Source organism: Nomascus leucogenys, chromosome 12 (assembly GCF_006542625.1).
Source record: "Nomascus leucogenys isolate Asia chromosome 12, Asia_NLE_v1, whole genome shotgun sequence".
NCBI lineage: Eukaryota > Metazoa > Chordata > Mammalia > Primates > Hylobatidae > Nomascus > Nomascus leucogenys.
Genome location: NC_044392.1, coordinates 98,199,576 through 98,217,175, shown reverse-complemented (window position 1 = coordinate 98,217,175; position 17,600 = coordinate 98,199,576). Strand labels below are relative to the sequence as shown.

General features: G+C 39.7%; 1 protein-coding gene across 2 annotated transcripts in view; it reads left to right on the top strand.

The window, feature by feature from the left end:
* ACADM (acyl-CoA dehydrogenase medium chain) overlaps positions 1–17,311 on the top strand; it is a 39,554-nt gene extending 22,243 nt beyond the window's left edge. For both annotated transcript variants that reach the window (XM_012500493.1, XM_003260214.3), the window contains 4 exons: positions 2,965–3,105; positions 3,991–4,086; positions 14,924–15,172; positions 16,499–17,311. In XM_012500493.1, coding sequence (XP_012355947.1) covers positions 2,965–3,105; positions 3,991–4,086; positions 14,924–15,172; positions 16,499–16,570 — 558 coding nt within the window. In that variant the 3' untranslated portion in view covers positions 16,571–17,311. The remainder of the gene's footprint in view (positions 1–2,964; positions 3,106–3,990; positions 4,087–14,923; positions 15,173–16,498) is intronic.
* The last annotated feature ends 289 nt before the right edge of the window (positions 17,312–17,600 follow it).

Here is a 17,600-nt window from a genome sequence, read left to right as displayed (position 1 = left end):
AAGGTAATTTAACATATTTGAAAAGGTTTGTATTCTGAATATGTGGAGATAAATTTGGCATTTAAAGTAGACTAAAGAGTTTAAAATTTTATAAATCAGAATTTAAAATTATAAATTTTATAAAGAAGGAAAGAAATGAAGTCAATAAAGTAATTTTTTTTTTTTTTTTTGAGACAGTGTCTCGCTCTGTTGCCCAGGGTGGAGTGCAGTGGCAGGATCTCAGCTCACTGCAACCTCTGCCTCCTGGGCTCAAACAATCATCCCACCTCAGCCTCCTGAGTGGCTAGGATTATTGGCATGCACCACCACACCTGGCTAATTTTTGTATTTTTTGTAGAGACAGGGTTGTGCTGTGTTGCCCAGGCTGGTCTCAGACTCCTGGGCTCAAGCGATCCTCCCACCTTGGCCCCCTAAAGTGCTGGGATTATAGGCATGAGCCACTACGCCCAACCAAGGTCCCAAAGTTAGAGGCAGAGTTGAAATCAATATGAAGGTATCCTAGGACCTTACCCAGTGTAGTTTCTGATACTGTAGTATTGTGCTATATTTTCAATCAGATATTAAAGGTAGACTGCACTTGACAAAACAGATGATACTGTTGTATATAACAAAATATAAGAACTAAAAATTGTGCTTTTCCCAAGAAATTGTTTTTTATTTGTGTAACAGATCATGTTTCTGTCAGGAATAGTTGCTAGCAAACTTGGCCAAATGTATGGCCCATCTTTAGAAAGTATAAAGGACCTAACAGCTTATACTTTTTTTAGTAGTAAACTCACTCCTGATTTTATCTTGCTATTTCTAGTTTTTTTTCCTTTGCCTAATTTCCTCACTTAAAAAAAATCTCTACTTCAATAAATATTTATGTAGTGCACACTATATACAGTATTCTAGCTATTAGGGATACAGTATGTATCAAAATAGACAAAAATCCCTGGCCTTAGGTAAATTACTTTCTGATGAGGGATATAGATAATTGTGTATATTTAAGCCTCCTTAAATCTTTACTGAAACAAATAGATATTTACAAATTTGTGAAATTTGATGTTTTCAGGCCGGGTTTGGTGGTTCATGACTGTAATCGTAGCACTTTGGGAGGTTGAGGTGGGAGAACTACTTGAACCCAGGAGTTCAGGACCAGCCTGGGCAACATATTGAGACTTTACCTCTACAAAAAAATTTTAAAATTAGCTAGTTGCAGTGACACACACCTGTAGTCCCAGCTACTTGGAAGGCTGAAGTGGGAGGATCACCTAAGCCCAGGAAGTCAAGGCTGCAGTGACCCATGCTTGTGTTGCTGTACTGCGGCCTGGATGACAGAGTGAGACCTAATGTTTTCAAATGTTTTGTGTTTTAGAAACTATATGGTTTGAGGTGAGCCCAGGAAGCGTTTTGGTTTTAAATGTTGTGGGGTTTGGGATGAATCTGGTAAGATGTTTTCTCATTATATCTGCATGGTGGTCCAAGATTCTAGTTTATTAACTTTTAAAGACAAAATAAGGGGATGTTGGCTTCTTTCTAGGTCAAACTATTGTTATCATTTCTTCAAACTCAGAAGCAGACTATTAAAACCAGCAAATTAAAGGATTAGTTTATAGCTCTTTGTTTCCATTGCTCCTGTTTCTCTTTCTGCTTATTAAAAATGAGATCAAGTTTTTTTCCTTATTAAGAGTTGTCTGCAACTTCCTCTCATGATTCAGCGTAACACTAATAGTTATATACAAAGAGAAAGAGAAATAAAAAATAAAGCAAATGTATCAAAATGTTAACAATTGGTGAATCTATTATAGATGAAGGGCATATAAGTACTTATATGCCTATTACAACTCCTCCATTGGTTTGAAAATTTTTAAAACAAAAAGTTGAGGGAATGTAGCTAGTTTAGTAGTTTCTTATAAAGTCAAACATACACTTATCACATAACCAGTGCTCTTAGATAAATACCCAAGAGAAATGAAAATAAAGACCTATATACAAATGTTTATTGCAATTTTATTAATGATTCCTAAAAAGGAGGGGAGTATCTGTCAACTAGTGAAAAGATAATGGATATATGGTACATCCATAGAGTGGGATACTACTTAGCAGTAAAATAAATGAATTATTGATCATGCAGCAACATGGATGAATCTCAGAAGCACTATACTAAGTGAAAAGTCAGACACAGAAAGCGGACTTTATTATTTCACTTAAATGACGTTCTGGAAAAGGAAAAACTACGCAGAGAGAAATCGCACAGTGGTTGCCAGGGGATAGGTGTAGAATAAGGAAATTGACTATAAAGGGAGAACAAAGTAACTTTTTGGGGTTCTAAAATACTCTGTATCTTGAGCATGGTGGTGGTTACACACATATACATTTGTCAGAGCTATTAGAAATGTATACATAAAAATGGTGACTTTTCTACATGTAAATTATACCTCAGTAAACCTAATTTTAACAAAGAGTCAAAGGAAAACAAAATCAATTTTTATTCAGTAGATTATTTTACTAGCTCTATTAAGATTAAAGGTCTCAAATCAGATTGTGTTTACTAACTGTTTTTTCTGACATGGTAAAATAGATAGCTTTCAAACATATAATGAGATTTGTCTGTTGATAAGATGTACTTGTAGACCTTCAGACTAGTGTTGGTTTCAAAATTCGTGAAACATTGTTTTAGATTATGGTTGGCAAATTTTTTTGTCAAGATCCAAATTATAAATATTTCAGGCTTTGCAGGCCATATCTCTGTCACAACTACTCAGTTCTGCCATTGTAGCAAGAAAGTAACTGTAGATGATATATGAACAAATAGGCGTGACTGTATTCCAGTCAGGCTTTCTTTGCAAAACAGGCATTGCAGACTACAGTTTGTTGACCCCTGTTTTAGGTAATTGCAGAAAGTCATGAAACAGTGATTAAAGCAAAAATTGATGCTGGCTCAAAAAATAATTCCTTAAAATATATCAATTTTATTATTAGGAATTAAACATGGGCCAGCGATGTTCAGATACTAGAGGAATTGTCTTCGAAGATGTGAAAGTGCCTAAAGAAAATGTTTTAATTGGTGACGGAGCTGGTTTCAAAATTGCAATGGGAGCTTTTGATAAAACCAGACCTGTAGTAAGTAATATGGGTTGATAATCTTTATAGGATCTTTTATTTATTACATTAAATAAGTAGTTTTACTTTAAAATTGTATGTTTAGTGTGTTTCTCTTTTTAATATCTGCTTATTTTATTAAGGATATAGGAGAAATACTGTTACTTTTCTTTTTTTTTTTTTTTTTGAGACAGAATCTCGCTCTGTCACCAGGCTGGAGTGCAGTGGTGCAATCTCAGCTCATTGCAACCTTCACGTCCTGGGTTCAAGAGATTCTCCTGCCTTAGCCTCATGAGTAGCTGGGACTACAGGCGCACACCACTCTGCCCAGCTAATTTTTGTATTTTTAGTAGAGATGGGGTTTCATCATGTTGGCCAGGATGGTCTCGATCTCTTGACCTCGTGATCTGCCTACGTCGGCCTCCCAAAGTGCTGGGATTACAGGCGTGAGCCACCACGCCTGACCATATTGTTACTTTTCTTAATTTTTTAAATAATTCTTCAACTTTTCTTACTATCCATTATAGAAATTATTTTAGCAACTGCAAAATTACTGTAGTTGGTGCTAGATTTAGAGAGGCAGTCCACCCTCAATATGATCATCCTGTTAATATGTACTCATTTTCTGTCTTTACTCATTAAGGATATTTCCCCTAGTAAGGTTTCTCTGGTTAAACAAAAGCAATGACTTCTTTCTAGAGTATGATATTATGCCTAACAAATGCGTCTTACTACCTTTAATTAACAAATAATATAAACTTACGTGCCTATTCCCCTCTCCCCACCAGTTTCTTGTTGCCGTACATCACCTTCTCTTTGTACACTCCCTAACATAGACACTTAGGCAGATATTGTGTGTTTTAAAGATAACATGAACTTTTGCTTTATAATATGTTAAAATACTAGGTAGCTGCTGGTGCTGTTGGATTAGCACAAAGAGCTTTGGATGAAGCTACCAAGTATGCCCTGGAAAGGAAAACTTTTGGAAAGCTACTTGTAGAGGTAATTTTAATACTGCTTGCTTTGTTCAAATGTAAAGACACTCATTTTCATTTAATGTTTAGAAATGATTTTTAAACCACAAACTAATCAATTTCTACTTTGATAGCAAGAAGATAATGTGGTTTTATCAAGATGAGTTTCAAAGACATTTCTTTTTAGAGTGTGCCACTAACTACTGGTTACTTCTGAACCTGACACCGTGCTATGCGTTTTTTTTTGTTTTGTTTTGTTTTGTTTTTGAGATGGAGTCTCACTCTGTTGCTCAGGCTGGAGTGCAGTGGCACAATCTCAGTTCACCACAGCCTCCGCCTCCCGAGTTCAAGCAAGTCTCCTACCTCAGCCTCCCAAGTAGTGGGAACTATAGGTGCGCACCACTATGCCTGGCTAATTTTTGTATTTTTAGAAGAGATGGGGTTTCACTATGTTGGCCAGGCTGGTCTCGATCCGCCCGCCTCAGCCTCCCAAAGTGCTGGCATTAGAGGCATGAGCCACCGGGCCCGGCCTTGTGCTATGCATTTTAAATACATTTTCTAGCCGGGCGCAGTGGCTCACGCCTGTAGTCCCAGCACTTTGGGAGGCTGAGGCAGGCGGATCACGAGGTCAGGAGATCGAGACCATCCTGGCTAACACGGTGAAACCCCATCTCTACTAAAAATACAAAAATTAGCCGGGCATGGTGGTGGGCGCCTGTAGTCCCAGCTACTTGGGAGGCTGAGACAGGAGAATGGCGTGAACCCAGGAGGCAGAGCTTGCAGTGAGCCGAGATCACGCCACTGCACTCCAGCCTGGGCGACAGAGTGAGACTCCGTCTCAAAACAGAAATATATATATATATATATATTTTTTTTCCTAATTCTCTCAGTAAAACCTTTTTTGGGTAGTGTTACCTCTTTTAAGGATCAAGAAACTGAAGCTCAGAGGTATTAAATGATTTGTCCAAGGCCACACAATTTATAAGCCACAGATCCAGGATCCTATTTTATGCTTTTTTTTTTTTTTTGGGTGGGAGACAAAGTCTTGCTCTGTCGTCCAGGTTGAAGTACAGTGGCATGATCTGGGCTCACTGAAACCCCCACCTCCTGTGTTCAAGTGATTCTCCTGCCTCAGCCTCCCGAGTTACTGGGACTACAGGCACACACCACCACACCCAGCAAATTTTGGTATTTTTAGTAGAGATGGGATTCCTTTATGTTGGCTGGGCTGGTGTTGAACTCCTGGCCTCAAGTGATCTGCCTGCCTTGTCCTCCCAAAGTGCTAGGATTACAGGCCTGAACCACTGCGCCTGGCCTATGTTATACTCTGAATTCTTGTTACTTCCCATGTCCTCTCAAGATATTTTAGTACTATAAAGAGTCGTGTCTTACATGAATTTCCAGGGTAATTCTTAACTCTTACCCCTTCAAATATTGATACTCCCCCATTATCTGTATTCTCTCCTGCAACTCACTATGAGTTGTATAGTGAACCTCCTATTTCTTTCTCTTTTTTTTTTTTGAGACAGGGTCTTGGTTGCCCAAATGTGAGTGCAGTGGTACAGTCAGGGCTCATTGCAGCCTCTCGGGATCAAGCAATCCTCCCACCCCAGCCTCCTAAATAACTGGAACTATAGGGGCACACCATACCTGCCTAATTTTTTTATTTTTGTAGCGATAGGGTCTCACTATGTTGCCCAGGCTGGTCTCAAACACCTGAGCTCAAGCAATCTTTCCACCTCAGCCCCCCAGGAGCCTCCTATTCCTATCTCCATTTGTCAGTGGTTCTCAAACTATCTGTGGTGAAAGACCAGTTTGTTTTAATTTCCAGTTAATGTGGACCATTATTTTTCTAAAATATAAGAATGTCACAACAATGTTAAATTGCTGTAAAAGTCTCTAAATGCTTATTCTCATCTTCTGTACTATCAACCAGTAACAGTTTGTGAATCGGCACTGTGGACAAACTTGGATTAGCACTGCCCTGTGTCCCTTAACCTTAGTTTCATAATTTATCTTTCTGCACTGTATTCTAGATAATTTTTTCAGATCTGCTTTCTAGTTCTCTTATCTTGTGCCTAATCTTTTTTTTTTTGAGACGGAGTCTCGCTCTGTCGCCCAGGCTGGAGTGCAGTGGTGCGGATCTCGGCTCACTGCAAGCTCCGCCTCCTGGGTTCACGCCATTCTCCTGCCTCAGCCTCTCCGAGTAGCTGGGACTACCACACCCGGCTAATTTTTTTGTATTTTTAGTAGAGACGGGGTTTCACCGTGGTCTCGATCTCCTGACCTCGTGATCCGCCCGCCTTGGCCTCCCAAAGTGCTGGGATTACAAGCGTGAGCCACCGCGCCTGGCTGTGCCTAATCTATTTTATCTATCTGTTGATTTATTAATGACTACTTTTCATTTCCAGAAGTTATATTTGGTTTTTTCCATTGTACCTTCTCTTCAACATCATACCGCCTTTTCCTTTTTCGTCATTAATCGTGTAAACATTCTTCATTTATAATCAATTTCAGATTTTTTTGTTATCTTCAATTCTTAGGGTGCTAATCTTTCAAGGTGTATTGTGTCTCCTAACTCTTTTATGGTCAATTATTTTGCTTTTATTTTTTATTTGTAAACAACTTACCTGCAGGAGGTACTATATTTTTCAGAGCATTATGGAAGCATTTTAGAAATTGGCTTTTGTACTTTTTTGGCACTTTTATTAGGTACTCCAGAGATTTCGCCATTCTAAGAGCTGTTATTTTACATTAATTTCTTGACTTGGGGAATCCTGTATCACAGGGCTCGTACATTGATCTCACACATTAAGAAACTCCCTACATTCCAGTCTGGGCAACAGTGTGAGACCCTGTCTCAAAACAACAACAATAACAAAAGTCCTTTTTTTTCTTGTTCTTTTTTTAACCCTCCTGGGCAAGAGATCAGCTTCCTTGTGGCCCTCCTATCCTGATGAGCCCAGACTTTTAATTGCCCCTTTGGAAAGCAAAGCTTTTACATGCTGGGAGTCTCAGTTTTAGCCCCTTAGATTGTTCATGCTCACATAGAAATCTCCTGTTCTTATGTGTTTCTTAAAACTCTGGTTCCTATCCTGCTGAGCCCAAATCTGAGTCCGATTTTTTTTTTTCCTCCATGTTATCTCTTCTCCTCAGGATTTAAATTCCTTTTTTGAGGCACTTAGAGATTTCTGTTTCTTTCCTATGAGCTTTTTTTTTTCTTAGCCAAGTATTTCTTTGTTAACTCCTTCATGTTGCCAGAGCTACATATGTACATTTTACTAAATGTTAGTTTATCTTATTCATAAATAAATTTCAACCTAATGCTTTTCAATGAAGATCTGTCATCGTCTTCCAGGTCCTCCTTACCCAAGTATCTGATGGTAACTGTATTTTTGGCTTTCAACTCAATATAGAAACTTCTCCTTTTATGTTCTCTTTCTTATAAATTCTAAAGATTTTTTTTCTTATTAAATATTGAAAAATCTTAGTTTTTCCTTACTGCTTAACTCAAAATACAGTCTTTTATCATTTGATTTCTACTGAAGATTTGCTTCTCTTTTAAGCACTCTGCAAAATGCTGATAGCTTCTTTTTTTTTGAGACAGGGTCTCACTCTACTGCCCAGGCTGGAGTGCAGTGGTGTGATCTCAGCTCGCTGCAACCTCTGCCTCCTGGCTTAAGTGATCCTCCTACCTTAGCCTCCTGAGTAGCTGGGACTATAGGCGTGAGCCACCATGCTCAGCTGTTTTTTTTTTGTTCGTTTTTGTTTTTTTTTTTGTAGAAATGGGGTTTTGCCATGTTACCTAGGCTGGTCTTGAACTCCTGAGCTTGAGTAATCCACCCATCTTGGTCTCCCAAAGTGCTGGGATTACAGGCATGAGTGACTGCGCCTGGCCTAGTTTTGCATTTTTAATTAATAGGTACAGTGATATGATACCATAATTCCTTGTCACTCCTTTGTTTTTTTGTTTTTTTTTTTTTTGAGACAGAGTCTTACTCTGTTGCCCAGGCTGGAGTGCAGTGGTGCAATCTCTGCTCCCTGCAACCTCTGCCCCCGGGGTTCAAGTGATTCTCCTGCCTCAGCCTCCCGAGTAGTGGGGGTTACAGGCGCCCGCCACCATACCTGGCTAATTTTCTTTTGTACTTTTAGTAGAGATGGGGTTTCACCATCTTGGCCAGGCTGGTCTTAAACTCCTGACCTTGTGATCCACCCACCTCGGCCTCCCAGTATTGGGATTACAGGCGTGAGCCACCATGTCCAGCCACTTCAGTCTTTCAGTCTGTGTACTCTATGTATAGCATTATGAATAAAAAGGGTCAGGTTATTCTTGGAATCCACAATTAAATAATTGTTTAGCCATTTCATGTGTGGTATTAGAAAATATACAGTGATCTGCCTGAGGGTTCCAAAATGGCTGAATAGAAACAACTCCAGTCTACAGGTCCCAGCGTGAGTGACGCAGAAGACAGGTGATTTCTGCATTTCCAGCTGAGGTACCGGGTTCATCTCACTGGGGTTTGTCATATAGTGGGTGCAGCCCACAGAGCATGAGCCAAAGCAGGGCGGGTCATCACCTCATCCAGGAAGCGCAAGGGGTTGGGGAATTCCCTTTCCTAGCTAAGGGAAACTGTGACAGATGGTACCTGGAAAACTGGGACACTCCCACCCTAATACTGCGCTTTTCCAACAGTCCTAGCAAACAACACACCAGGAGATTATATCCCGCACCTGGCTTGGAGGGTCCCACACCCACGGAACCTTGCTGACTGCTAGCACAGCAGTCTGAGATCAAACTACAAGGTCGCAGCAAGGCTGAGGGAGGGGTATCCGCCATTGCCGATGCTTGAGTAGGTAAACAAAGTGGCCGGGAAGCTCGAACTGGGTGGAGCCCACTGCAGCTCAAGGAGGCCTGCCTGTTGCTGTAGACTCCCCTCTGGGGGCAGGGCATAGCTGAACAAAAGGCAGCAGAAACTTCTGCAGACTTAAACCTCCCTGTCTGACAGCTTTGAAGAGAGTAGTGGTCCTCCGAGCATGGAGATTGAGATCTGAGAACAGACAGACTGCCTCCTCAAGTGGGTCCCTGACCCCCAAGTAGCCTAACTGGGAGAGACCTCCCAGTAGGGGCCGATTGACACCTCATATGGCTGGGTGCCCCTCTGAGACGAAGCTTCCAGAGGAATGATCAGGCAGCAACGTTTGCCGTTCTGCAATATTTGCAGTTCTGCAGCCTCCGCTGGTGATACCCAGGCAAACAGGGTCTGGAGTGGACCTCCAGCAAACTCCAGCAGACCTGCAGCTGAGAGTCCTGATAGAAGGAAAACTAACAAACAGAAAGGACATCCACACCAAAACCCCAACAACGTCACCATCATCAAAGACCAAAGGTAGATAAAACCCACAAAGATGGGGAGAAACCAGAGCAGAAAAGCTGAAAATTCTAAAAATCAGAGCACCTCTTCTCCTCCAAAGGAATGCAGCTCCTCACCAGCAATGGAAGAAAGCTGGATGGAGAATGACTTTGATGACTTGAGAGAAGAAGGCTTCAGACGATCGGTAATGACAAACTTCTCCGAGCTAAAGGAGGATACTGGCAAACTGAATGCAGCAGCACATCAGAAAGCTTATCCACCACGATCAAGTCGGCTTTCTCCCTGGGATGTAAGGCTGGTTCAACATACCTTGAATCAATAAATGTAATCCATCACATACAGAACCAACGACAAAAACTCATAATTATCTCAATAGATGCAGAAAAGGCCTTCAGCAAAATTCAACAGCTCTTCATGCTAAAAACTCAATAAACCAGGTATTGATGGAATGTATCTCAAAATAATAGCTATTTATGACAAACCCACAGCCAATATCATACAGAATGGGCAAAAACTGGAAGCATTCCCTTTGAAACCTGCCACAAGACAGGGATACCTTCTCTCACCACTCCTATTCAACATAGTGTTGGCAGTTCTGGCCAGGGCAATCAGGCAAAAGAAAGAAAGAAAGGGTATTCAGTTAGGAAAAGAGGAAGTCAAATTGTCCCTGTTTGCAGATGTCATGATTGTTTACTTAGAAAACCCCATCATCTCAGCCCAAAATCTCCTTAAGCTGATAAGCAACTTCAGCAAAGTCTCTGGATACAAAATCAATGTGCAAAAATCACAAGCATTCCTATACACCAACAACAGACATACAGAGAGCCAAATCATGAGTGAACTCCCATTCACAATTGCTTCAAAGAGAATAAAATACCTAGGAATCCAACTTACAAGGGATGTGAAGGACTTCTTCAAGGAGTACCACAAACCACTGCTCAACGAAATAAAAGAGGAAGAACATTCCATGCTCATGGGTAGGAAGAATCGATATTGTGAAAACTGCCATACTGCCCAGGGTAATTTATAGATTCAATGACTTTCTTCACAGAATTGGAAAAAACTACTTTAAAGTTCATATGGAACCAAAAAAGAGCCCGCATTGCCCAGACAATCCTAAGCCAAAAGAACAAAGCTGGAGGCATCATTCTACCTGACTTCAAACTATACTACGAGGCTACAGTAACCAAAACAGCATGGTACTGGTACCAAAACAGATATATAGACCAATGGAACAGAATAGAGCCCTCGGAAATAATACCACACGTCTACAACCATCTGATCTTTGACAAACCTGACAAACACAAGAAATGGGGAAAGGATTCCCTATTTAATGGTGCTGGGAAAACTGGCTAGCCATATGTAGAAAGCTGAAACTGGAACCCTTTCTTACGTTATACAAAAATTAATTCAAGATGGATTAAAGACTTAAATGTTAGACCTAAAACCCTAAGAACCCTAGAAGAAAACCTAGGCAGTACCATTCAGGCCATAGGCATGGGCAAGGACTTCATGATTAAAACACCAAAAGCAATGGCAACAAAAGCCAAAATAGACAATTGGGATCTAGTTAAACTAAAGAGCTTCTGCACAGCAAAAGAAACTACCATCAGAGTGAACAGGCAACCTACAGAATGGGAGAAACTTTTTACAATCTACCCATCTGACAAAGGGCTAATATCCAGAATCTACAAAGAACTCAAAGAAATGTACAAGAAAAAATCAACCCTATCAAAAAGTGGGCAAAGGATATGAACAGACACTTCTCAAAAGAAGATATTTATGCATCCAACAGACACATGAAAAAATGCTCATCATCACTGGCCATCAGAGAAATGCAAATCAAAACCACAATGAGATACCATCTCATATCATTTAGAATGAAATTCATTAAAAAGTCAGGAAACAACAGGTGCTGGAGAGGATGTGGAGAAATAGGAATACTTTTACACTGTTGATGGGACTGTAAACTAGTTCAACCATTGTGGAAGACAGTGTGGCGATTCCTCAGGGATCTAGAACTAGAAATACCATTTGACCCAGCCATCCCATTACTGGGTATATACCCAAAGGATTATAAATCATGCTGCTATAAAGACTTCTAAGACCAAAGATGTAGGAGGATTTCCCACACACACCAAGCAACAGACACTAACTGGGTATCCTCCAACTTAGTTCTGACACTACCTACCCAGAGATAGCATCAGTTACCACAGGCTTAGTCTCACAAGACTGCCCCTTCTTTTCCCCTAGTTGCAAGTCCTGGCCTCCAGAACTTCTGGCTGACTGGCTTCAAGTTGGGGTTCCCATGACCTCATCTGTGAATTCCAGTAATTTGCTAAAGCAGCTCACAGAACTCAGGGAAACACATTTACCAGTTTATTAGGAAGGATATCTAATTTTTTTACTTTTTTTTAATTATTATTTTTTTCATACAGAATCTCACTCTTGTTGCCCAGGCTGGAGTGCAATGGCATAATCTCGGCTCACTGCAACCTCTGCCTCCTGGGTTCAATTGATTCTCCTGCCTCAGCCCCCCAAGTAGCTGGGATTATAGGCACCTGCCACCATGCCTGGCCTTTTTTTTTTTTTTTTTTTTTTTTTTTTTTTTTTAGTAGAGACAGGGTTTCACCATTTTGGCCAGGCTGGTCTCAAACTCCTGACCTCAGGTGATCTGCCCACCTTGGCCTCCCAAAGTGCTGGGATTACAGGTATGAGCCACCACGCCCAGCCAGGAAGGATATTTTAAAGGATACAGATGAAGAGATGTGCAGGGTAAAGTATGAGGAAGATGCATATGGCTTCCATGCCTTCCTTGGGAATCTCACCCTGTAGGAACCTCTGGAAGCTCTCCAAACCCTGTCCTCTTGAGAGGTGAAGCCAGCTGGACTTCCTGGGTCGAGTGGGGACTTGGAGGACTTGTCTTTCTAGCTAGATGATTGTAAACACACCAATCAGCACTCTCTGTCTAGCTAAAGGATTGTAAACACACCAATCAGCGCTCTGTAAAAACGCACCAATCAGCGCTCTGTGTCTAGCTAAAGGATTGTAAACACACCAGTCAGCACTCTGTAAAAATGCACCAATCAGCGCTCTGTGTCTAGCTAAAGGATTGTAAATGCACCAATCAGCACTCTGTAAAATGGACCAATCAGCACTCTGTAAAATGGACCAATCAGCAGGATGTGGGTGGGGACAAATAAGGGAATAAAAGCTGGCCACCCCAGCCTGCAGTGGCAACCCGATTTGGTCCCTTTCCATGCTGTGGAAGCTTTGTTCCTTTGCTTTTCACAATAAATCTTGCTGCTGCTTACTCTTTGGGCCCGCACCACCTTTAAGAGCTGTAACATTTGCCACAAAGGTCCGCGGCTTCATTCTTGAAGTCAGCAAGACCACGAACCCACTGGAAGGAAGAAACTCCAGACACACCATCTTTAAGAGCTGTAACACTGCGAAGGTCTGCGGCTTCATTCTTGAAGTCAGCAAGACCAAGAACCCACTGGAAGGAACCAACTCTGGACACACTCTTGGGTGTTCATGGAGGTTTCATTACGTAGGCATGATCAATTAAACCATTGGTCATTGATGACTTGACTTTTAGCCCCTCTCCCCTCCCTGGAGGTTGTAGGGGTGGGGCTGAAAGTCCCAACCCTCTAATCCTGCCATCGTCTTTCCAGTGACCAGCACCACGCTGAAGCTATCAGACAAAAGACAGCACTTTGGAGATCCCAAGGAATGCCAGGAAACAGGAACATATTTCCATCCTATAAAATATCTTGGCCATATAGCTAACTCATAGAGCACTTATATCCCTTATTGAAAGTGTTTTATGTTTTCTATTTAATTCTGAGCCTCTAGAGTCTAAGAAGCATCTTTTAGTTGTCCTTTCCTCTGTCTTGGTATCTGATACAGTGCCACATTATTTTTCTCTATCTGTAGCAACGAACTTTTTTTTTTTTTTTGAGACAGAGTTTTGCTTTTGTTGCCCAGGCTGGAGTGCAGTGGTGTGATCCTGGCTCACCACAACCTCCACCTCCCAGGTTTAAGCGATTCTTCTGCCTCAGCCTCCTGAGTAGCTGGTATTACAAGCATGCACCACCATGCCTGGCTAATTTTGTATTTTTAGTAGAGACAGGGTTTCTCTGTATTGGTCAGGCTGGTCTCAAACTCCCAACCTCAGGCGATCCGTCCGCCTCGGCCTCTCAAAGTGCTGGGATTACAGGTGTAAGCCACTGCGCCCAGCCAGCAAATTTATTTTAGAAAGTCCTAGCAGAGGCTGGGCGTGGTGAATCACACCTGTAATGCTAGCATTTTGGGAGGCCAAGGCAGGTGGATCCCTTGAGCCCAGGAGTTTGAGAACAGCCTGGGAACATAGGGAGGGACCTCATCTCTATTTAAAAAGAAAAAAAAAAAGGAAAAAAAAGAGGCTGGGTGCGGTGGCTCACGCCTGTAATCCTAGCACTTTGGGAGGCTGAGGCAGGTGGATTACCTGCGATCAGGAGTTTGAGACCAGCCTGGCCAAGATGGTGAAACCCTGTCTCTACTAAAAATACAAAAAAAACACAAAAAACCTGGCGTGGTGGCACATGCCCTGCTACTCGGGAGGCTGAGGCAGGAAAATCACTTGAACCTGGGGAGTGGAGGTTGCAGTGAGCCAATATCGCACCACTTCACTCCAGCCTGGGCAAAAGAGTGAAACTCCGTCTCAGAAAAAAAAAAAGAAAAGTCCCAGCTACTTTGGGGGCTGAGGCAGGAGGGTCATTGAGGCTGCAGTGATCTGAGATCATGCCATTGCATTCCAGCCTGGAAAACAAAGTGAGACCCTGTCTCGAAAAAAAAAAATTAGGCAAACTGAAATTGAAGGACATTTTACATAAAATAACTAATCAACATTCTTCAGAAGTGCAAAGACATGAAAGATAAGGAAGGATTGAGGAATTGTAATAGCCTGGGAAAGAATAAGAAGAAATAACTAAATTCAATGTATAATGGTGGAAAAAGAACATTAGTAGAAAACTTGACCAGATTTGAGTAAGGCTTATAGTTTAGTTAATACTATACCAGTATTTAAGAAGAAATAACTAAATTCAATGTGTAATGGTGAAACCGAAAAAGAACATTAGAAAACTTGACCAGATTTGAGTAAGGCTTATAGTTTAGTTGTTAATACTATACCAGTGTTAATGTCCTGTTCTCGATCGTGGCACTATGGTTTGGTAATATGTTAACATTAGAGGAAGCTGGATGTGACTTCTGTAAACCTAAAATTAGTTAATGAAAAGTTTAAAGAATAAAAAGGTCAGGCACAGTGGCTCACGCCTGTAATCTCAGCACTTTGAGAGGCCTAAGTAGGAGGATTGCTTGAGGCCAGGAGTTGCAGACCAGCCTGGGCAACACAGCAAGACCCCATCACTATAAAAATAAAAAAGCCCCAGGAAAAACTTTTACGTTTTCTCAATAAATATCCTTTAACTTTTTTCTTTTTAATTCTAGCACCAAGCAATATCATTTATGCTGGCTGAAATGGCAATGAAAGTTGAACTAGCTAGAATGAGTTACCAGAGAGCAGCTTGGGAGATTGATTCTGGTCGTCGAAATACCTATTATGCTTCTATTGCAAAGGCATTTGCTGGAGATATTGCAAATCAGTTAGCTACTGATGCTGTGCAGATACTTGGAGGCAATGGATTTAATACAGAATATCCTGTAGAAAAACTAATGAGGGATGCCAAGATCTATCAGGTAAGGTTAAAGATGATTTTTTTGGTTTGCAAGGAGAGAGAATATTCATAAACGACAATGTGGATTTCCGATTATTTAGAAATTTTATGTCCCTAGTAGCAATAAATGACTGTCATATATGGCTGTGAGCCAGTTTTTGGAATTAATTAATAGAAAGAAGAATGTTATTTGTGATTAAGTCTGAAGAGAGAGTAGGCTAAAAAAAATGGTACAGACGTGTATTATGTTTGGATTAGATTTCTTTGAGTTTTAACAGATTAGCTAATTGTAACCCAAACTTTTCTCTCCAAAAAGTATGCATGTCATTTAAAATTAATTATTTTGATTTGAATCTTGCCTGACAACTATTTAATTTATTGTAACTATACTTGGAGTCAGAAACCAACATCAGGAGACAGTGATGTAGATTAATTCCAAATTAAATTGGTAGTCAAAAAAACTTAGGAGGAATTCAGTAAAAGGAAATATAAATGTGCATCTTCTCTACATGTGGCTTAAGTAATTACTTAATAATTACCACATTCTTGCTCCTCAGTATCTCTTCCCTTGCTCCTCCTACACCTAGCAAATTATTTGACTCATCCAGTCATTGGAAATATTGAATTCGAATCAAAATCAAAATTGAATTCGAATCAGAGTGAGAAGGAATGTTAGACATAGTGCGGCCTCTCCATGTAGACATGAAAAAACTGAGGTCCAGAATTTGTGCCTTATCCAAAGTCACAGGTTTATGTGGTGATACTCTTCCTCTCCTAGAGCCTTTATAATTATTGCGATTACTATCATCAACCGTTTAGCTTTTCGCTGCCATCTGAGAAGATGAACTAACTAATGGCTATAGTTAGAAGTTTAGAATGGAAGTAAGGTCTGACTTTTGAAATCCTTCCAGCATCTTTTTCTTTAGCAACTCTGTTCCATAGGCAGTGGGAGGAAAAAAAAAAACTAAGGGTGAGAATAAAAGACTGAAGGAGACAGCTAGCTAAGAACAGTTCAGAAAGGTTGGACACATATTTTGGCTACATTAAACTTTAGTTTTCCCAAACTTTTTGAAATGTAAATATATTTTCTGTTTTTATGTTTTGAAGACTCTTCTCCAAAATTTTGATAAATGGCTTTTTATAATAACTTAAACCAATCTTTAGAGAACTCCATATTTTCAGACTTTCACAAAATCAGGTTTTGGAGTCTGTAGAGGCTAGAGACCCTATATATGGTTTGATTTGGTTTTATATTACAACACAGCTTATACTACTGTCTAAAATGTTGAATAAATCGAAGTATTTATGTACTAAAGATATTTAACCTACACTTATATTTTTCTTGCAGATTTATGAAGGTACTTCACAAATTCAAAGACTTATTATAGCCCGTGAACACATTGGCAAGTATAAAAATTAAAAAAATTATTGTAGAAACATTGAATAACTAGAACACAAGCCACTGTTTCAGCTCCAGAAAAGAGAAAGGGCTTTAACGTTTTTTCCAGTGAAAATAAAAATAAATCCTCTTATATTAAATCTAAGCAACTGCTTATTATAGTAGTTTATACTTTTGCTTAACTCTGTTATGTCTCTTAAGCAGGTTTGGTTTTTATTAAAATGATGTGTTTTCTTTAGTACCACTTTACTTGAATTACATTAACCTAGAAAAGTACATATGTTATTTTGATCTCTTAAGATTAATGTAGCAGAAATTTCTTGGAATTTTATTTTTGTAATAACAGAAAAGTGGGCTTAGAAAGTATTCAAGATGTTACAAAATTTACATTTAGAAAATATTGTAGTATTTGAATACTATCAACTTGACAGTGACTTTGTAGACTTAATGGTATTATTAAAGTTCTTTTTACTGCAGTTTGGAAAGCATTTGTGAAACTTTCTGTTTGGCACAGAAACAGTCAAAATTTTGACATTCATATTCTCCTATTTTACAGCTACAAGAACTTTCTTGAAAATCTTGTTTAATTATGAGCCCATATTTCACTTACCTTATTTAAAATAAATCAATAAAGCTTGCCTTAAATTTTTTTATATGACTGTTGGTCTCTAGGTAGCCTTTGGTCTATTGTACACAATCTCATTTCATATGTTTGCATTTTGGCAAAGAACTTAATAAAATTGTTCAGTGCTTATTATCATATCTTTCTGTATTTTTTCCAGGAAATTTCATTACTTCGTGTAATAGTGTATATTTCTTGTATTTACTATGATGAAAAAAAAGTCGTTTTAATTTTGAATTGAATTAAGTTACCTGTTCATTTTTTATTAGATTTTTAAAGACCTCAGAAAATATAAATATGAAATAATATAAGAACCCAAATCTCTGAATTTAACATTTCTTTGTAATTCTAAATATCAAATACTGCTAAACTGTGTTATACTAAATGGAGTGCTTTCTGACATCACATCTCATTCTCCAGTTCTCTGAC